The sequence below is a fragment of the Didymosphaeria variabile genome, assembly GCF_027946475.1.
Source record: "Didymosphaeria variabile strain IMI 356815 chromosome Unknown scaffold_8, whole genome shotgun sequence".
NCBI classification, from domain to species: domain Eukaryota; kingdom Fungi; phylum Ascomycota; class Dothideomycetes; order Pleosporales; family Didymosphaeriaceae; genus Didymosphaeria; species Didymosphaeria variabile.
Genome location: NW_026611627.1, coordinates 1419857 through 1441696, shown reverse-complemented (window position 1 = coordinate 1441696; position 21840 = coordinate 1419857). Strand labels below are relative to the sequence as shown.

General features: G+C 52.9%; 4 protein-coding genes across 4 annotated transcripts; 2 read left to right on the top strand and 2 right to left on the bottom strand.

Annotated features, from left to right (window-relative positions):
• Window positions 1-530: 530 nt before the first annotated feature.
• On the bottom strand, window positions 531-1726 carry ELO2 (Fatty acyl-CoA elongase/Polyunsaturated fatty acid specific elongation enzyme; the record flags this gene model as incomplete). Its single annotated transcript, XM_056219445.1, has 4 exons — window positions 531-877; window positions 933-1145; window positions 1193-1262; window positions 1316-1726. 4 exons carry the CDS (start codon window positions 1724-1726, stop codon window positions 531-533), a joined length of 1041 nt encoding a protein of 346 aa, XP_056066572.1.
• A 1353-nt stretch (window positions 1727-3079) lies between these two features.
• RTS1 (serine/threonine-protein phosphatase 2A 56 kDa regulatory subunit delta isoform) lies at window positions 3080-5392 on the bottom strand (the record flags this gene model as incomplete). The annotated part of the gene is made up of 6 exons (XM_056219444.1): window positions 3080-3416; window positions 3465-3763; window positions 3817-4170; window positions 4220-4828; window positions 4887-5270; window positions 5369-5392. 6 exons carry the CDS (start codon window positions 5390-5392, stop codon window positions 3080-3082), a joined length of 2007 nt encoding a protein of 668 aa, XP_056066571.1.
• Window positions 5393-6109: 717 nt separating this feature from the next.
• On the top strand, window positions 6110-8206 carry TFC1 (tau 95 subunit of transcription factor TFIIIC; the record flags this gene model as incomplete). Its single annotated transcript, XM_056219443.1, has 4 exons — window positions 6110-6280; window positions 6342-6708; window positions 6753-6830; window positions 6885-8206. The coding sequence occupies 4 exons, from the start codon at window positions 6110-6112 to the stop codon at window positions 8204-8206; spliced, it is 1938 nt and encodes a 645-aa protein (XP_056066570.1).
• A 1078-nt stretch (window positions 8207-9284) lies between these two features.
• Window positions 9285-21585, top strand: TRA1 (transcription-associated protein 1; the record flags this gene model as incomplete). The annotated part of the gene is made up of 4 exons (XM_056219442.1): window positions 9285-9342; window positions 9418-9575; window positions 9627-20905; window positions 21459-21585. 4 exons carry the CDS (start codon window positions 9285-9287, stop codon window positions 21583-21585), a joined length of 11622 nt encoding a protein of 3873 aa, XP_056066569.1.
• Between the last annotated feature and the right edge of the window lie 255 nt (window positions 21586-21840).

Sequence of the window (21840 nt, the reverse complement as noted above, 5' to 3'; positions counted from 1 at the left end):
TGTAAGTATTGAACACACGCATGCCGATTGTAGTGATTATGCATTATTCTCATTGCTACGCCGATATTGAAACCAATCCGCCCCCGGTCTGCAACACAAGAACCCCATCGTACATGCTATCTATCGCTTGGACATCTACCCAGGATGCGACTTTTCGTGAGGAGCGCCAAAATGACAAACTCCAAAACGCGTGATAATTACAAGGAGATACTGAACTTGCCCTCCAGGGTTTTGTTGTAATGAAATGCAACGTGGGTTGTCAGGTCATCACCATAAGTGATGGTACTCCCATTGACAAGCTGAAAGCCCTCGTATCAGCAGCGAAGACTCCAGGAGCGTCTTTATAAGGACGTGTTGGCGGGAGAATGTCGCCTGAGCCTCAGGTGGATCGGTGAGCTGGAGTGCGAGCGAAGGGTCGTTCAAAGTCCTCACTCGCGTCCCCAAAGCTGAAACCCACCCTTCTCGAGCCCGTCTCCGTGCTCGCGCTAATAACCTCCCTGACCGTGACGACCACGCCAGGACTAAGGAGATTAGGCCTTGCGCGAACGAGTGGCACGGCTGTTCGGGGTGGAGACGCCTGTTGCCTGGCCGTTAGCTGAGGGATGCACGCTCTGGGAGAGTCTGCGCCGTGCTTCACCAACCGTCGGCACCTTCTCATCCTTCATCTCGACCAAAGCGCTGGTAGCCCTGCGGCGGCCCTTGGGCACCGGCTTCTTGTAGGTCGCAAGGTAGAAAAGGATGAAGAGGAAGAGGTACGACGTGATGATGCAAATACCGGCGATAGCGGCGAATTCCTCGCCAGCGCATTGGCCCATGTTGGGAAGGTGAGGCCAGTAGGTGCTGGTAAAGTAGGTCCAGGAGGCGAAGTAGACGAAGCCTGGTAGCAGCACATTAGTAAATTGGCCGCGATTGCGGAAAGCAGGCAAACTCACCGAGATCCAGAACGAACTGGATGATTTGCATCATCGTGATGTACTTCTTCCACCAGATCCGGATGCCCCGAGCGCTCTGGAAATAGTACCAGTACATGACAACGTGAACCATGAGGTTCAGGGTAATGACGACCCACGAAACGGAGGTATGACCGATAAGCTGAGTGTAGCAGAGCAGGGCAGTGGCGCCATGATGGTAGGTGTGGAGGAAAGCTGGTGAGATTAGTTATTGTTGCGCGGTACAATGCAGCATTACATACTCAGCGGCTTCTTCTTCAAGAACAGGAAGCAAGTGTCGATCAGCTCCAGGAATTTGGTAAGGTAGTTGAGCTACGTTTGTTAGCTTCGTTCCAACAGCCCTTATCTCGCCTGGGAGCACTTACGTAGTAGAGGATGACCATCTTGTCCGTCCAGCCGCCTGCGTGGTCGCAGACAGCAAAGAAAACACCATGTCGCACGACCGTCGGGATAATTTGTTCGAGGAACAGTCCAAGAAGGATTGCGCTAATCGCCGTGAGGTAAAAGTTGTGCACCTTGAACAGAAAGTTGAGCTTGAAGGGCTCGCGGTTTCGCATCAATTCTCTTCCTCCAAAGATTATAATGTAGTATGATACAAGTATCGCCGTGCACGACTTGATCGTGGAGATGGGTGTCTCGCCAGGCACGAAGCGGAAGTCTTGCGGTTTGTATCCGACGGCCGACTCGTAGGCCTTCTCGAAGATGGGCCAAAGCTGCAGGCCGAAGGGGCGGTCGAGCGTAGGAACGCCGGCTTGAATCCAGTCAGGCTTCGACATGGTGCGCGGTCGCAAATGCGTCAAGGTTGCTGGGGTCGTTGAGGTTGTCTACAAGCTGCGCAAACACAGCGAGATAAACAAAGGAAGCGCGGAGAAGGAAAAGATGGCAGCGACGGCCTAAGGAAGGACAAGAAGGTGTGAGGAAGGAAGAAGTGAGCCCTTGGGTCGAGGTAGGAAGGGTCGCAGTAGCGGTGGTGGGTGCGTAAATACCGTAGACTTTTGCTTCGGAACCAGAAAGGGGGAGATGACAATCGCGTCCCGAGCCTTCCGAGCTAACGCACACTGGTCCAAACAACAAATTGCCACGAACGTTGCTATGACATCCCGAGGCAGATTACTGCGCGTTTGATTGGCTCCTCAAGCGTAATGACAGCTGACGAGGCTCTACGTCGAGATGCGCGCGAGTACCTCGTCGTGAGCCGTTGTGCTACATGCAGCCCTACAAACATTGCTTGCTTGTTTTGTACGTCACCTCTCGACCAAGAATGTTTCGCGTGGACTTGATCTTGATATGGGCAAAGCAACGATGTTCGCCAAATGTTTTCCACAGATGTTGGACGCGTTGCCTAAAACTAAAGGTAGCATCCGCACGAGTCTAATGTCACAAGCAAGAAGCCTAATGAACGTCCGAGTCTCCGAACGAACACATGTTACCAAGAGCCGAGGCAGAGTCAGCCAAGGTTGATCTTTACATTCCATGTCTATCAGAGTGTATGAAGAAAAGGGCCAAGCCCACCCCAAACCTTCCATCAGGTTATCTTCAACCAGCGTACCATGACATTGGAAAGAACACAGGACTCCGCGCCAATACACCCTATGAGAAAAAGGCTCCATCTCGCTTTTTGCGGCAGGCCGGACCAAAGGTATGCCGTCATAGAACGCACCCATATCGCAACTGCAGCCGTTTCCGAACATGATAGATAGAAGGTAAAAGGGGAAGGGCCAAACGCGCCGTCGAGAAAAGTGTATATCGCGAAAAGGACCAAACCAAGGTGCTAGACAGCCCTGCTCGTAGCCGCCTTTCCACTAGTAACAGCCCGGATAGTACCATTGGCAGTTGGATTGCGAGAGACGTTGCTGTTGCTGCCCGACGAACTCGGACGACTGTTACTGCGCGGACGACCAGTAGACGACCGCCTTGTGTGAGACGCCTGCGTCCGATCCTCTCGTGAAGAGACGTGGTGTCTCCGCTGCATCGAGCAAGCACACATGTCAGATCAACCCGAACCCAAAACCAGAAGCAAATCTTGACGACAGAGAAAAGCCTAGAAGTCTAGGAATAAAATTAAAAGTACAATGATTCGGCCGTAGAAAATGCTCATGTTCAATGACGCTCAATCTAGGACTCAAGAATCAACGTACCGAAGTCTGGCTGCCCTGCCGTTCAAACTCCTTTGGCCGCCGGTCTTTGGCATCGTCCTGCAGCCGAAGCGCTTCCATTCGTAGGGGATCTGATTCATCTAACCGCATAGGGGAGCCTACTTTCGAAGCGACCTTGTTGTCTACCACGTCGCCGTTCTTCCTGGCTTCTGCGAGTTTTTCGAGTTTTTCCCATCGGCTCTGTCGACTTCGTTCACGCTCGCTGGCGTTATTCTGTGATTCGGCATAGTCATGCGAGCAATCATCAAACAGCTGCGGATTTACCTCCATGAACAATTTCATGGCATTATACACCATGCCGTGGATTGTCCTGCCATGGGTAAGCTTTGCCTCAAAGGTTCCATTTAGAGACACTTACCTGTTCCAGTGTCCTTTCGAGTTCTCGTACAATGGTGCAAACATGATGGGCAAAATGACCTCCACGTTGTCACTGACGAGGTTGCAAAAGTACTCGTTGTTCCAGAAGTAAAGCGCTCGTTCAGCGACCTGGAAATGTGGACTTGCAACGGACTTGGCCAGTTGGTTGAAGAGTGGTTCTTGGACCTTGGCAAACTCGGCGGGATCCATGACCTCGAAAATGTCTTCCACTTCGTTTAGAAACATGACCTCCTTGGTGCTGTTGACCTTGGGCCAGTATCGTAGGAGACCCAAAACCACCTATTCCTTTAGCAGCCATTCTGAAACTCATCAAAGGTGCGTTTCGAACTTACCTCTTCGGTCAATGCTGCATCTTTCTCCAAAAACTGTACGATGCAATACGCCAACTGCGGGTGATACATACTAAGGCTCTTCACCTTGTGCATGGGCAGCAACACGCGCGTAAGGAACAACTTGTGCTCCTCTTTCAAGGGTAGAGCAAATCCGTTAATAATCGAACCGAGAATCTCAAGCAGCTCAGCTATGCCGTTGAAACGCTCAGTCTCATAGCTGAATTGGAAGAAAACGTTGTTGATGGACCGACGAATATACGAGCGGAGATTAAGGAATTTGCCGTATATTCTGTGAAGTGTGGTCTTCAGAAAATCACGTTCTCTTGGGTCTTCTGAGTCGAACAGTTCGAGTAGCTACGAAAGGTTAGACGTGAAGCGGGTAAGGTAGGGGAGGACAACTGACATTCAGGACAAAGCTATGGTCGATGTAGGCTTTCGCGATATTGGTGTTGAAGTCTTGACTCTCTATGAAGCGGAGGAAGAATTCATACACCACCTGGATGTGGGGCCACGCAACTTCCAACACGGGTTCGTCTTCTTCAGGATCGAAGGCTTCTCCTTGCGGGTTCATGGGCGGCGGAATGGGTCGAAACAAGTTCTTTGCGAACATCTCGACAACACGGGGATACATTCGCTCAGTGATGACCTGGCGGTTGTTCGCAACGTAGTCTAGCAATTCGTGTAGCGCCAGGCGCTTGATTTCCTTCGACTTCATATCACCGCTCGCGTCATTAAAGTCGAAGATGATATTGCACTGATCGAGCTTCTGCATGAACAGCTCCTCGCGCTTGTTGGGCGGCACCTCGTGGAACCCTGGCAGTTTCTCCAGCTCTCTTTGGCGCTGGTCCGAAATGTCAAAACGCGACGAATGTTGACGCTTAGGCGTTCGAATGCCTTCTACATTGTCCTTGGGTGTAGTCTGCAGACGATCGAAGATCAACGATTTCTGACCCGCCTTCGGGGGTAGGAGGTCGCCCGGCATGGTCTCTGCTGCGCCCGGGGCCGGGATATGCTGTTACTCGCCCATCAGTCTGTGGTTATCGCCGCACGTACGGAAGGCTTGCACTTACAGGAGCGCTGGGACTGATGATAACACTAGGCGCTAATGGCTGACCTGCTCTGTGGGGTGTACCAGAACCTGAGGCAGCGGCGCTACTAGCACCACCGAAGTTTCCCGTGCCCTGCTGTCCACCGAATGATGAGCCTGCACCGAGAGAGCTCGGCACGCCCGGCTGGCCTGGTTGTAAGGAGCCTGTACTCCCTGTTGCGCCGTCACCAGAGGGGAGCGGCTTGTTGCGAGCATCCGTCAATTGTGTCTGAGAAGATGTGGGTGTAGCGTGTGCAGATCCTGAGGGCGAGCTCGAGGCGCCATGCGAGGGAGATGACGTGCCGTTGTTGGAGTCCTTCTTTTTGGAAGTAGACTTGTCAGATTTGGCTCTCGCGAGCTGTTCGTGCTGAGCATGTTAGCGTTCTGAGCCGCTAGTCGAGGGGGCTGCCCAATTGTGGAGCATGTGCTGTCCAGCGGAGACACTCTCTACGGGGATAGGCTTACCACCCTCTGCCTGAAGCCTTTCATCTCGTGGAAATGCGCGAGCCAACGTCAGGCGATACGGTAGGTGTGCGGCGACGTTCGAAAAGGCGGTCCGCTTAGGGCTGTTTCGAACTCGGCCTGGCGTGAGCGGCAGCCGACAGCGCCAATGGAAGCGACAAGAATGCGCGCCCAGTTGCTTGAATGCTGATAGCGACTGGCAACTCAAACAGACATGGACGAAGAAAGGCGGGTGTGCTGCACGTCGTCGCTGGTGTGAGGGAGCTTAGGGAGAGAAGCACGGCCGATGTCAAGAGGAGCGGGCGAAGGTCGGGAGGGGCTGTAGGAGGCGCGGCCTTGGCGACCACGGCCAGCTTGCAAATGTAGGACTGCGTGTGTTGTCGATGAAGGCGCACACAGGAGACAGAGGGGAGAAACGGCAGACGGTGGACGTGATGTGAATGCACTCGCAGCACCACCGTGAAGAAGGGGAGCGATGCCCTGTTAGTCTATGGTGCGGGCGCTCGGACACCACACCCCCGCCGCAAAGTATGAAGGACGCGATGGAGGTGGTGCCCGCAGCGTGAGCGTCACTGCGAGGCGTCGGAACGGAGCGAGAGGCCGCAGACGGGCCAGCGAGCCAGTAGAGCGCAGTCCAGCAGCTCATCGTCCGCCAGCAGCGAGCGGCGAGGCGTGTCTGCCAGCCGCCATTGCGCTAGGGTTGCTATCCCTGTACGCTCCGAGGAAGCTGCCATCGCCCTCGCCATGAACAGCATGGACGCTGCGAACAAGCACGGTAGCGAAGACGCGGTCGAGCAGACAGCACCGTGGCTGCAGATCCCGTCGCGCGCCATCTCCGTCGTCGAGCACCCGTGCATCATCAAGAACATCGACAAGGGCATCGTCTCGCTAGGTGGGCCAGTCAAGCTTAGCAAGGTCAGAGGCGTACCACTGCTGGACGGCATCACCGTAGACATGCAGCTGACACGACACTTAGGGCTTGAGGTCCAAGCTAGAACCGCAGCCCAACGCAGAGAGCCCAGATGCTCTCCCAAAAGTCATATCAGTCTCTCTTCGGCCGGACGATCCGCTTGCCAAACGTTTGCTCTCCACACCTGTCGCAACCAACAATCTGCTCCTGAAAGTGACGGTCCCCAAACGCACTGGTCGCAAGCGGAAGCGTGGTTCTTCAGGCCCATTCATAGCTGACGCCGATGCGGGAGCAGCCACCGGCAAGTCTCAGAGTCCCCAAAATCAGCACGCGCAAACAGATGCCGCAACTCTGTTTCGCAGTTTGCAAGACAATGCGTCCAGATATGACGTCTCTGTGGCCGGTGTAATCGACGAGACACATCGCTTTCGGAGTAAGACTACCCTCCATCATCTCGTTACGTGGCTAACTGGCCAGATCTGCCGGACCTTCAATATGCGGCTTCTACAAACAGCACAATGCTCAAGATTCGAGACCACGTGCTCCCGCTGAGCTGTAAGCCTATTCACATGTTCTAGCGCATTGACTTGTATATTGAACCTCCCGCAGTCTCCAAATTGAAGAACTTCAACTTAAATACGGCCGCAGGACCCGACCTCACTAAAGATGTTGGACCTTCTGCGGAGTTCCTGCAGCTCCCAATTGCATACAATTACCGCTTCCAGCAAAACACCTTCGTCAAATACAAAGACGACAACGGCGCCGTCGCTGAAGTGAACTTACACAAGAGCCTGGCATGGTCCGGTTACTCCATCATCAAGCCCAACGCAGAGGGTGTTCCCATGCGTCCGAAGTCAAGTCTGCCCCGGGAGTCAGACCTTACGCCCTATGTGCAGGAACTCATTCGTAGCATCAGACGTGAGCTAGAAAAGCGACCCATCATCACCCGTCATCTGCTTTATAACACACTCGGCTGGGACAAGCGCGACAGACTGCGTCAAGCCGCTGTTTATTGCGGATATTTCTTCGAGACCGGACCCTGGCGTGAAGCGCTCATCGCATGGGGCGTTGATCCTCGGACAGACCCCAAGTACAGATTCTATCAGACTGTGTCGTTCCTGTCCTACAAAAAAACAGGCACCGCTCGGCACTTCACCCGCTTCGACCAACACGTGCGGGACCTTGCAGAGTTAAGCCCTCAGGAGCTTCGCAAACAACACACGTTCGATGGCGTGCACGTGTCACGGACAGGAAATCTCTTCCAATTCTGCGACGTTACAGATCCGCTGATTCAACGCATATTGCGGACCGAAGACATTCGTACGACTCCCGCTCCAACAGCACAGGGCTGGTTCCATGTCGGCACATGGGCCAAAGCAACAGTTATCCTGAAGCACAAGATGAACACTATTCTTGCTGGCGATAAGCCTGATGATTCCATCTACGAGCGCATACTTGCGTGGCCTGAGCTGTGGGACGACAAAACATTCTTTGCGGAGCACACGAAAGAGCTTCACGACAAAGAGGCAGTTAGTAGAAAGAGCGTAGAGCACACAGTCATGAAAAATGTGCGGTACGCTGCAAAGAATCCACGATACGCGTTTGAGAGGTTGGAGGCACAGCAAGGGCAGTCATCCGGTGCAGAACACCCGCAAACAGAGGAAGTGGAAGAAGATGTTGAAGTGGAGGAGGATATGTCAGAGGTCCCTGAACGGGCTGAGGACATTCTTAATGAAGGCGGCAGCGTGGAAGATGATAGCGATAATGAGGTCGGCGATGAGGATGAAGATGACGAAGAAGAGGATGAGCTTAATGAAAGTGTGGGTGGGGTGTTGGATGAGGTAATGGACGAGGATGAGGATGCTGATGGGGAGTGGGAGGTTGATGACGTCCCGACTGCTTTCGGCTTCGGCGGTTTCAATGACACGTAGCACTGGACTATAATCTCCAGATGTCAGACAGTCATGACCAAATGAACTATATGAGAACTATAATTTCTCAAGTCACGCTCTCGCATAGTCTACGCCAAACTGCGTGCTCTCGAACATAATGGCGCGGCAAATGAATGCCAAAATTCACTTCGGTGCATGCCTAACAGTTAACAATGTGCCGAAAAAGGGTCCATTCCCTCAATGCATGTGTGGGTTTTGCGATGATTTTTTCGAAATGTTTAATGCGTAGTGTTGGATCGCCAAAATCATGATCGCCTGGAGGTTCTACATGTTGGGAAGGTTACACATTCAAGTACACGTGTATAAAGAGTCAAGGTCATTGCGGGATTTGCTATTATACAAAAGCCTGTACAGACCCAACGTAGTATATACAAGCTCGTTCAATCCGTCTCGTGTCTGCTAATGGCTGGATCAATATATGGCAGATCAGCAAAAACCGATATCTGAGGCATGCATGCTGCAAGGATTGACTTGCGCTGTACGCAAAATAGCATGATAGACCGGTAGAGTCGGTAATGTGCGACTGCTGCATCATTGACCCTGTCATGGCTCACAGAACGAAGCTCGTGCTACATTTCGTTCAGATGGTGAGGGTCGGCGTCCCACTGGTCGCTGGAAGCGAGCGGTTTTGAAACCAATGAACCAGGGGTACTAGCGAATCAACGCGTGCAAAGGAAACGTCTTTAATCCACGTCAGCCGTCGGGGTCAGAATGGTCTGCCCTTCTCAAAGTTCAGTCCGAGAGCGTAGCGTAGCTCGCGACCGGCATCACGTACCTGGGTTGGACGCGCCCACCACAGCTCACCTGCTCCACGCGCTCTTTCCGAAGTTAATGATTTTAATGCACGCTAAGGCTTCGTAGCCTGCACCTTTCCTTCTAAACTATAATTATACCCAGCGCGACAGGCGCAACACGGCGCCGCACCAAACGAGCACTGCGACCAATGCTCTTACTCTCGACCACAGCCCACAATTGACGGAACTTGCGTGCGCACGCGCACCGCGAGAGAGGATTCGGGCAGCGGGACCAGCAGCGCTGAGCTGCACAGCTCATCATCATGGCCGCGCATCACAACTTCGAGGCTATGGCCGCGAAGCTTGACGACCAGAGTCCGGGTACGCCGCCCTCTACAGCCAACTTTGAGGCAGTATACATACACTTACATGGCAAAAGGCTGACACATGACCTAGATTCAAGAGTCAAATTGGCCCAGGCAGTAGATATACGGGACAATATTGAGACATACTGCCAGGGCCAGCAGTACGGCGCATTCTTGAACCACCTCGTGCCCTTATTCTTAAAGGTGCTCGATGGAGATCCAGTTTTCATATCCACGTCTCCGGAACAGGTGAGCGGTCGCGATCGTACTGGGACGGACTCGGACTTACATGATGTGCAGCGCCTCCGCAACTGCGTGCTCGAGATTCTGCACCGATTACCCATGAGCCCACCAGACGCGGTCGAACCACACGCTGCGAAGATCGTGGACAAGCTGGTGGCCTTAGTAAAGACTGAGAACGAGGACAACGCGGTGCTCTGCATGAAGATCGTCATGGACTTCCAGCGACATCAAACCAAGGCGCTGCAGGACAGGGTGCAACCGTTCTTGGATCTTATCCAGGAGATGTTCCAGACCATGGAGCAGGCGGTAACGGAAACTTTCGATAACGCGACACCCGCCCCGTCAGGACAGGGCGTGCCGTCAACGCCGAGCAACCATCAGTACTCGCAGTCTCCGCGACCAGGCTCACCCGCGACATCCCTGACTGCGGGGCCCGCCGGTGATATCAATACCGAGCAGACGCGCATGTTGCTGAAGGGCATGCAGTCTTTCAAGGTGCTTGCAGAATGCCCCATAATAGTGGTATCGTTGTTTCAGGCATACCGTAATGTGGTAAATCGGAACGTAAAACTGTTTGTTCCGCTGATCAAGAATGTGCTCATGCTTCAGGCGAAGCCGCAACAAAAAGCGCATGAAGAGGCAGAGGCCCAGGGCAAAATCTTTACTGGGGTGAGCAAAGAGATCCGCAACAGGGCGGCCTTCGGCGACTTCATCACTGCTCAAGTTAAGACCATGAGCTTCCTGGCATATCTGCTACGAGTGTATGCGCAGCAACTTAACGATTTCCTGCCGACGCTTCCCGATATCGTCGTACGGTTATTAAAGGATTGTCCCCGGGAGAAATCCAGCTCAAGAAAAGAGCTTCTGGTGGCCATTAGGCATATCATCAATTTCAACTTTCGGAAGATATTCTTGAAGAAGATTGATGAGCTGTTGGACGAGCGGACACTGATAGGCGACGGACTCACTGTCTACGAGACGATGCGACCACTCGCCTACAGCATGCTTGCTGATTTGATCCACCATCTCCGCGATTCGCTCAACAAGGAGCAGATTCGACGCACCATCGAGGTGTATACGAAGAACCTCCACGACACATTCCCTGGAACGAGTTTTCAGACTATGAGTGCGAAGCTGCTATTGAACATGGCTGAGTGCATCGCGAAGCTGGAACCAAAGGAGGACGCTCGATATTTTTTGATCATGATACTGAACGCCATAGGTGACAAGTTTGCCGCCATGAACCGCCAGTACCACAACGCAGTCAAGGTTTCCGCAGCCTACAGCACTCCCTCCATCGATGCGGCAGAGGAGAACCACCTGGCCGTGCGGGATCAGCCTCCGGACTGGGACGAGATCGACATCTTCAATGCAACGCCTATCAAAACGTCGAACCCGCGTGAACGGAGCTCAGATCCCATTGCCGACAACAAGTTCTTGTTCAAGAATCTCCTGCATGGCTTGAAGAATCTATTCTACCAACTACGAGCATGCAACCCGCAGAAGATCAAAGATGAGATTGACGCTGCGAACGCGTCGGCGAACTGGCACGAAGTCTCCTACGGCTACAACGCAGAAGAGGTGGAGGTGCTGATCAAGCTCTTCAGGGAAGGCGCGAAAGTTTTCCGATACTACGGTACCGACAAACCGGCAGAGACCAAGGGTCTTTCTCCAGGGGATCTGATGGCGAACCAGCACATGATGTCAAGCGGGAAGGAAGAGAAGGAACTGTTGGAAACTTTCGCAACTGTCTTCCATCACATCGATCCGGCCACCTTCCACGAAGTATTCTCGTCGGAGATTCCTCATCTGTACGATATGATGTTCGAACATCCTGCGCTGCTCCACGTACCACAATTCCTGCTCGCCTCGGAAGCCACCTCCCCGAGCTTTGCTGGCATGCTGCTACAGTTCCTGATGGACCGGATCGAAGAAGTTGGGACGTCAGACGTGACGAAATCGTCTATCCTGCTACGACTTTTCAAGCTATCGTTCATGGCAGTCACCCTCTTCTCTGCACAGAACGAGCAAGTGCTCTTACCGCACGTGAGCAAGATCATTACGAAGTCCATACAACTGTCAACCACCGCAGAAGAACCAATGAATTACTTCTTTCTTCTCAGGTCGCTATTCAGGAGCATAGGAGGCGGCAGATTTGAGCATCTGTACAAAGAGATACTTCCTCTCCTTGAGATGTTATTGGACGTTCTGAACAATCTCCTTCTCACGGCGCGGAAACCAGCAGACAGAGACCTCTTCGTCGAGCTCTCATTGACGGTACCAGCTAGGCTAAGTAACCTTCTACCGCATCTCAGCTACCTCATGAGACCTCTGGTGGTAGCTTTGCGCGCAGGCTCAGAGCTCGTTGGCCAGGGGTTAAGGACACTGGAGTTGTGCGTTGATAACCTCACGGCAGACTATCTTGACCCGATCATGGCACCTGTCATTGATGACCTCATGGCAGCACTTTGGGAGCACCTAAAACCTCAACCTTACAGCCACTTCCACGCACATACGACGATGAGGATTCTCGGCAAGCTAGGCGGCCGCAATCGCAAGTTCATCACCGGCCCACCACAGCTGAACTACAAGCCATACTCTGATGATGCAGCATCCCTCGATATCCGGCTTATTGGTTCCACCAAGGATCGCGCGTTCCCAGCAGTGATCGGCATTGATACGGCCATAGCAAAGCTCCACGAAGTACCAAAGCTTCCTGCAGCAAAGAGATCGGATCCATTCCACAAACAGCAAGCTTTTAGGCTCATAACTTCCCACACTAAGCTCCTCGTGGGATTTGACAGCTTGCCCGATGACTTTGCGCAACTAATTCGGTTGCAAGCCAACGATCTAGTCAGCAAGAAGACGGACGCCGGTGCGGATATAATGACTCTTTCCGAGCGTAGCAAATCCATCGTCAAGAAGGGCGTTGAACAGGAGACCTTGAGGAAGCTTCTGAAAGCCTGCATGTTCGCTATTTCCATAGCGGACCTGAAAGATGATGCTGATACCTTGGTGACAAACCTTGCGAAGCACTTCACTCTTTTGGAGCTAGGGATGCATTTTGCGCATGAGAAGCATAAGGGGAGACCATTCGATGTTCACTCAGGAGAGGGTCCGGTCGTGATAGACGCTGATGTCTTCTCTGATGCTCTCGGTGACTCGCTTGCATCCGAGCATCAAACGGCTCGCGATGCTGCTGAGCAAGCCATCATCACCATGCGCGATACCGCAAAAATCATCTTCGGAGGCCAAGAAAATTTGGACAGTTTCACTTTCTTCGATGAACTCTCCAAAACGTTTATCCATAACTGCTACGCCGATGACTGGTTTATGAAGTCTGGAGGCACTCGGGGTATCGAAATCATCATCAAGAAGCTTGGATTGGGCGACGCCTGGATGCAGAATCGACATCTTGAACTGATCCGGGCACTGACATTCGTCATGAAGGATATGCCGACCGACCTCGACTCTAAGACGCGCATCCAGGCCCAAGGCCTTATAGAGGACCTAATCCGGCGATGCTACAAGCCTGCCACGGAGGAAGAATGCAAGAAAGTGGGAGGCCCCCTCCATAGGATCTGTGGCCAATTAGTCGCCGACCTGTCACATATGAACAAGAATGTGCGAGAAGCTACCCAGAAAGCGTTCCAGGTCCTTTCTGATGTGACGGGTCGTGCTGTGCACGAGCTCATCAAGCCAGTCAAAGAACGGTTGATTGTGCCCATCTGGACGAAACCCCTTCGCGCCCTTCCATTCGGCATACAGATCGCGTACATCGACGCAATCACCTTCTTATTGAAACTGAAGAATAACATTCTTGAGTTCAATGAGCAGCTTACCAGGCTACTAATGGAGTCGCTAGCCCTAGCTGATGCAGAGGATGAAGGACTCGCGACTAAACCTTTCGAGCAACGAAACGCCGAGCACATTGTCAACCTACGAGTCGCCTGCATTCGCCTGCTCTCGACCGCTCAAACATTCCCAGAGTTCAGCACCACACCTCCGAATCAGACGGTTATCCGTATCATCGGTGTATTCTTCAAATGCCTCTACTCGAAGTCTCCCGAGGTCATCGAAGCTGCTAACGTTGGCCTTTCTGGTGTGATCTCAGCAACGAACAAGCTTCCAAAAGACGTGCTGCAAAGTGGTCTTAGACCGATCTTGGTCAATCTCCAGGACCCTAGGAAGCTCTCCGTGGAGAATCTGGATGGATTGGCTCGCCTTCTGAAGCTTCTTACGAATTATTTCAAGGTCGAGATCGGGACCCGACTTCTGGATCATCTCAAGAACATCGCAGATCCCGTCAGCCTGCAGAAAATCTCGTTCACTATGATTGAACAGAATCCTAAGATGAAGATCGTAACGGCGATATTTAATGTGTTTCACTTGTTGCCTCCCGCAGCGATCAGTTTCCTCAAACAGCTTATCGAGAAAGTCATTGAACTCGAAACCGCCCTTCGCCGGACACACTACAGCCCCTTCCGAGAGCCGCTCATCAAGTACCTTTGTATGTATCCGAAGGAAGCTTGGGATCACTTCTCTCCCAACATGAAGGACGAGACGCAAGGCAGGTTCTTTGCACAACTGCTTGAGCACCCGGAGAGTGGCGCCTTGCGTGAAGAGTTGATGAAAGACATCCCAAAGTTCATTGCTTCCTTTGAATTTGATGGTTCAGAGAAGGAGAAGTGCCAAGCGCAACTCAACGCTATACACGTTGCCTACGCCATGAGCCAATTCGAGGGGACGCGCGAATGGCTTGCTGGCAAAGAAGACTTGAGGAAGGCTCTCTTTGAAGCTGCGCGCTCATTGGAGAAGACACTGCGACAGAACAGTATCGAACCTGGCCTGCGTTTAGCTACCGAACAGGCAGGCGAGCAGATCATGACCGTCTTCACGACCTACTTGCGTTACGACCCTGACAACCTCGATTTCTTCTTCGAGTTCATCGACGCGGTGACCTCCGATGATTTCAAGGCACACCCAATACTGTTCGATTTCATCTATGAACAGATGGTGTCGAATGAGTCGGTCGATTACTGGAAGGCTTTAGTCCACAAGTGTATCAATCTTTATACCGGACGCACTTCATCGCAGAAGACGAAGACCTTCATTTTCCGGTACATCGTCAACCCTATTTTTGCGATGGACGCCAAACGCAACTGGGAGACCTTGTTCGGCAGCGAAGCCAACAAGGGTACGAAGCTGGTAGACCGCAGCATGACCGACACAATACATAACCGGCTATGGAAACCGCAGGCATTGATCGATACATCGGAAGAGAGCGCCCAGCTTGGTGTCGATCACTCGCGTATGGAACTACTTCAACTTACTACGTTACTGTTAAAGCATTATTCAGGCGTAATCCAAGAAACTCGAAAAGACATTATCCGATTCGCATGGGCGTATATACGACTGGAAGATGTCATCAACAAATACGCCGCTTACGTGGTCATTGCCTTCTTCATTGCGGTATACGACACGCCCGTGAAGATCGCTAGTCAGGTCTACCAGACACTGCTCAAAGCCCACCAGAACGAGGGTAAAGCCCTTGTCATGCAGTCGCTTGAGCTGATGGCACCGGTTTTGAAGAAGCGCCTCGGCGGCGCAGACCAGAAGATGGCGATCCCGCGATGGGCACAAATTCCCCGGAAGATACTTTCAGAGGAGAGCTCGAACTTGCAGCAGTTAATGAGCATCTTCAACTTCCTCGTCCGACATCCAGACCTTTTCTATGAGGCTCGAGAGCCACTGTCGGCAATCATTATCGCAGCGCTACCGAAGATCGCTCAACCGCCAAACCCGTCCACAGAGGCAAAGAAGCTCGCTTTAAATCTGATCGGGCTGATTAGGACCTGGGAAGAGCGAGCTGCGGGTGAGACGGCCTCCGGCACTGACCGCTCTTCGCAATCACCACAAGCATCCAAGAGGCGCGCAGACGGCTCTGTCGTACCTCTCACTGCTACCAAGGGTTTCGTGGCTGCGCTCGGCATTCGCATGTTACTCGTGAAGTACCTGATCTCGTTCATTGCCTACCTTCCGGAGCGCTACCCTGTGGCCACACCCAAGCCCAAGGATGCCTCAGCTACCACTCCGAACAGCCCCCCGCCTGCCGAAATTTGTCGGAAAGCTGTGCAACTTCTGCACGACCTCTTGTCCCCGCGTCTCTGGAACGACCTGGATTTGGACCTCATCCTCAGCAAGAAGCTTGAAGAGATTTTGGTATTGGAGATGAAGCAGGATGATAAGCAAGAGGCATTTACGACCCGAATGATCAACTCTCTACAGATCGTCAAGGTCATTGTCAACGTAAAGCCTGATGATTGGGTGCTTCAACGCGTTCCGCAGTTTCAGCGGATGCTGGAGAAGCCGCTTCGCTCTGAGCACGCCGATGTGCAGGCGAGCCTACAGGCCGTAGATGAAGGAGAGGATGTTGCATCAAAATTGCAACCCACCCTGAAGCGCATCCTCGACGTTATGCCAGAACCAGTGAAGGACGAAGAGGGCAACGCTGAAGAGACACCATCGACTGAGTTTGTGAACCTACTGGGGACTATCGCCACGGAGGCTCTCTCTAACGGCTCAAACATTTGCGCTATCAACATCTTGTGGACGCTCTGCCATAAGCAACCGGAGGAGATCGATCAGCACATCCCACAGCTTATGAAAGCTTTCCAGGGAAAGATGGCGAAGGATCATCTCACCGCCCATAGTGGCCAACAAGGCCAACCTGCCGTCCCGCCTGGTGTCCGCCCTGACAGCGCTACCCCGCCAACCGATCCCCGCGAGGCTGAGATCCAGACCGATTTGGTGCTCAAAGTTGTGGATATCCTCGCCGCCCGGATGAACGAGCTCGGTGAAAATCGTAGGCCGTATCTTAGTGTGCTTGCGTCCTTGGTTGAACGATCCCAGAGCGCTGCTGTATGCACGAAGGTTCTTGACCTTGTTGAGGAGTGGATATTCGTTTCTAATGAGCCTGTGCCGACGCTTAAGGAGAAGACCGCAGTCCTCAGCAAGATGCTACTTTTCGAACACCGACCGGATACGTCGCTGCTCAATCGGTTCCTTGATCTCGTGATCCGAATCTACGAAGACCCCAAGATTACACGCTCAGAACTTACGGTACGAATGGAGCATGCCTTCCTCATCGGCACCAGAGCCCAGGACGTCGAAATGCGCAACCGTTACATGACGATCTTCGACAAGAGCTTGAGCCGTACTGCAGCAAGCAGACTCAGCTACGTACTTGCCTCACAGAACTGGGATACCCTCGCCGATAGCTATTGGCTCAGCCAGGTCATCCACCTCATGTTCGGCTCGGTTGAAATGAACACATCCGCACAGCTTCATCCCGAGGACTTCCGACTACCGCAAAATTCTTCCATCTTCGGCACCTACAGTAGGGACTCGCGCATCGCGGATGTTATGGTCGACGACGAGCTCGAGAATCTTGTCAGTGGCCATCGTCGCTTTTGCAACCAGCTCGGCGATGTCAAGATCAAGGACCTCTTCGAGCCCCTCGGGCACCTGCAGCACACCGACAGCAACCTCGCACACGATATCTGGGTTGCATTCTTCCCGCTTGCTTGGACTGCTCTCACAAAGGACGATCAGAGCGACCTGGAGAAGGGCATCGCTGCACTCCTGACAAAAGACTATCACTCCCGCCAGCTCGATAAGCGCCCGAATTGTGTCGCAAGTATGCTCGATGCCATCGTGCATGCAAGGCCACGGGTCAAGTTCCCGCCACACATCATGAAGTATCTCGCGCGTTCGTACAACGCTTGGTATACCGGTGCTGTCTATATGGAAGAGTCGGCAGTCGACCCCATCGTCGATACCGAAAAACTTAGGGAGAGTAATCTTGATGCACTGCTGGAGATCTATACCGGCATGCAAGAAGACGACTTATTCTACGGTACGTGGCGTAGACGATGCCAGTTCATCGAGACCAATGCCGCCTTGTCGTACGAGCAAATCGGCATCTGGGATAAGGCCCAGCAAATGTACGAAGCTGCTCAGATCAAGGCTCGGACCAGTGTGCTACCGTTCTCCACAGGTGAGTATATGCTCTGGGAGGATCATTGGGTCCTCTGTGCCCAGAAACTGCAGCAATGGGAGGTCTTGAGCGATTTCGCCAAGCACGAGAACTTCAACGACCTGTATCTGGAAGCGACCTGGAGGCAATTTGAAGTGTGGCAGAACTCTGAACAGCGAGAACAACTGGATGCGACGATCAAAGCTGTCAGCGACGCGCCAACGCCACGACGAGTGTTCTTCCAGACATTCATATCGCTGCTCAAGCTGCACGCGAAGCAGGAAACCCAACCGGAGTTCCACAGGTTATGCGATGAGTCAATCCAGCTATCTATAAGAAAGTGGCACCAGTTGCCTCGTCGCATTACTCAGGCCCACATTCCGCTGCTACAGCATTTCCAGCAACTGGTCGAGTTACACGATGCAAGCGTCATCTGCCAGAGCCTCGCGCAGACAACCCAGGCCAACCTGGACCACAAGTCGCAAGAGCTCAAATTGTTGCTGTCTACTTGGCGTGACCGTCTGCCAAACTTCTGGGACGACATCAACGCATGGCAGGATCTGGTTACGTGGCGTCAACACATCTTCCACCTCATCAACGGGGTTTACTTGCAGCTACTTCCACCAAATCCTAGCAACCCCAGCGGTAACTCGTTCGCGTACCGCGGTTACCACGAGACTGCATGGATCATCAACCGCTTCGCCCACGTTGCCCGGAAGCACAACCTTCCAGACGTGTGCATCCAGCAGCTCAGCCGGATATACACTCTGCCTAACATTGAGATCCAGGAAGCATTCCTGAAACTGCGCGAGCAAGCGAAGTGTCATTACCAGAACAAGTCTGAGTTGAACAATGGTCTAGATGTAATCAACAATACTAATCTTAACTACTTCGGCAACCAGCAAAAGGCGGAGTTCTACACTCTCAAGGGGATGTTCCTCGCGAAGCTTGGTCAGAAGAATGACGCTAACGACGCATTCGGCACTGCCATGATCTTCGATCTTAAGCTGCCAAAGGCATGGGCTGAATGGGGCCGATACAATGACATGCTGTTCAAGGAGGATCCTTCCACCCTTGACAAGGCCGAGGCTGCTCTTAGTTGCTACCTCGAAGCAGCTAGTCTGTACAAGAATGCCAAGTCAAGAAAGCTCCTGGGCCGTGTGCTTTGGTTGCTCAGCCTGGATAACCCTGAGCGGCGTCTCGCTGAGAAATTTGAAGAGTTCCAAGGCGACACACCAGCATGGTACTGGATTACATACATTCCACAGCTGCTCAACAGTCTGTCGAGGCCAGAAGCTCCTATTGCGCGATCCATCCTTGGAAAACTGGCCAAGACGTACCCGCAGGCGTTGTACTGCCACCTTAGGACTACGAGGGAGGATATGGTCACGCTTAAGAAGTCCCATGAGCAGAAGGAGGCGAAGGATAAGGCAACCAAGGCCAAGCAGCAACAGAATCAAGGAGCACAGGGTGCCCAAGGATCACCAGCTCAGAAGCAGAGCTCACCCGACAATCGACCTGGGTCAAGTGCAAGTGGAAACCGACCAATTTCCGCGAACGGTGAATCGAAGCCTGTTACCAATGGCACACCCAACGGAACTGTCAAGACCGAAGGGACTACGCAAGATGCACTGACCGGAACTGCCACCGATGAGAAACCTCCAGCCCCCAAGCGACCCTGGGACCACGTGGAAGAGATCTCGGCAATCCTCAAGACCGCGTTCCCGCTGTTGGCCCTCTCTATGGAGACGATGCTCGATCAGATTCAGAAGAACTTTAAGTGTCCTCCGGACGAAGACGCTTATCGACTGATCGTCGCTTTGTTGAACGATGGGCTCGCCTATGTCGGGCGCTCGCCTGGCCTTTACGGGCAGGAGGTTAGACTCCCGTCGTCCACTGAGGCTAACATCACACGCTTCGCCGAATCTGTGCTGCCGCCTCACATCCGCAAAGCTTTCGAGCTAGACTTCGTCACCAATAAGCCCACCATGTACGAGTACATACAGAAGCTTCGCATGTGGAGGAACCGGTTTGAAGAGCGCCTCGATCGCAGGAAGCTTGTTATCCCTCTCGAATCGTACACTCAGCAGCTCAGCGAGTTCCGCTTCCTCAAGTTTGATGATGTGGAAGTACCTGGTCAATACTTGCAGCATCGCGACAAGAACTCTGATTTTGTTCGCATTGAACGTTTCCTACCGGAAGTGGACGTTGTGCGTGGCATTGGTATCTGCCATCGCCGCCTTAAGATCCGTGGTCATGATGGGAGCATCCATCCGTTCGCCATCCAGTTCCCTGCGCAGCGAAGCTCCAGGAGAGAAGAGCGTATTCTGCAGCTGTTCAGAATCTTCAATGGCATTCTTTCGAAGCGCAAAGAGAGTCGAAGACGAAATCTGCAATTCCATCTCCCGCTCATGGTGCCTATCACGCCCGTCGTGCGCATGGTACAGGACGATGCTTCCTACATCAGCATGCAAGGCATTTTCGAAGACCACTGCCGGCGAACCAGCCTCAACAAGGACGAGCCTGTTTTGTTCAGTCTGGAGAAGCTCAAGGCTCTCAATCCCGTAAGAACCCTGGACTTTCGCCTTCACAAAGATCAAGCTAATGTTGTAACACAGAAAAACATCGAGCACGCTAATAACATCCGGTTCGAGACCTTTGACGCTGTGCAAAAGAAATACGTGCCGCAGACCCTCCTGCTCGACTACTTCCGCAGCACGTACCCGGTCTTCGAGGACTTCTGGCTCTTCCGCCGCACATTCAGCTACCAGCTTGCTGCACTCACCTTCATGACGTACGTCATGCACATGAACTCGCGCTTCCCACACAAGATCAGCATCTCGCGCGGCAGCGGTCGCGTCTGGGGCTCTGAGCTCATTCCCTCGATGGCGATAGGAAAGCCCGTTCTGCATAACAGCGAGCCGGTGCCCTTCCGCCTCACCCCCAACATGCAAACTCTGATGGGCCCCCTCGCCCTCGAAGGCATCTTCGCGCCATCCGTCATGAGCATTGCGCGGTGCCTTATCGAACCCGAGGGCGAACTGGAAATGCAGCTGGCCATCTTCATGCGCGACGAGATGAACCACTGGTTCACAAGCCAGCACAAGGGGCTGACGGCGGAGAATCTGAGAGAGACGGTGCAGACGAATAGTGAGTTGGTTGTGAAGCGGGCGACGAGCATGGGCAGCTTGCCTCAAACGAGCAATTTACCGGCGAACCAGACGATGGTGGATTTGGTCAGTAATGCGGTTAATCCGCTGAAACTGTGCCAGACTGACGCGCTGTGGATGGCGTATCTGTAAGGAAGGGATCGAGCGATGTTTTGAAATTTAGCGTGAGAGGTTTAGGATTGCATTCGGCGCCAAAGGCGTCTAGGGCCATGGGTTCTGCATTGATTCTGGAATTCTTAGCATGGCGCTCAGGCGATCATATGCGATGGGCTTGGTGGAGAGGTCTGATAGAGAGGGTGTTTTGTGTATTGTTGTGTTAAACGGCCAACAGGCTTGATTCACTTTACTTTGTAGTATATAGATACTTCATGAAACGAACAAATAGCTTGTTAAATGACTGAACACTTGAGCAGCTGGTCTACGTGTCTGTTCATGAACACTCTTATGTCTTGAGGTTGAGGTCTCGTCCCGATAGTGAGGGTTAGACACCTCGGCAAGTCCACGCCGGCCCAGAGCGGGGAGCTTATTGGTGTGTTACGCCAATAGCCGATGTCGCTAACGCAACCTCACTCCTTCTCTCCCCGGGGCCACATCCAAAGCACGTGCACATCGGGCATCACGAGGTACGAGGTATTTGAAAGCTTATCTTATGTCATTGAGCGATGCTAACGAAGCGCATAGAACGTCGAAGAAGTACCAACCAGTCGGTACCACTGGTTACGCCAGGCAGCCGTCCCAACGCCCACACACCCCAAACTCCCAATATTCCCAAAACGTCGGCAAGCAGAAGCACAAAATCGCAAAATAGCAGGAGTATCGTGCAAAATCTGAGAAGAGTACAAGAGAATGCGCCACCCTGCCGCTCCGACTGTAATCGCTTTCCTGCTGGGGTTGTTGGCGTTTTTCGTGTTGTGGGGCAAAATTAGGGGTGACGGGCACCATGAGGGGAATCCGCATCCGGATGATGTGCCGCCGAAAATTGAGGAGGAGGTTGAAATTGATGAAGAAAGAGAGGGGGAGTAGATGGTTAAGAGTGCCGTGAAGAGCCAGAACGCCTCGCCTT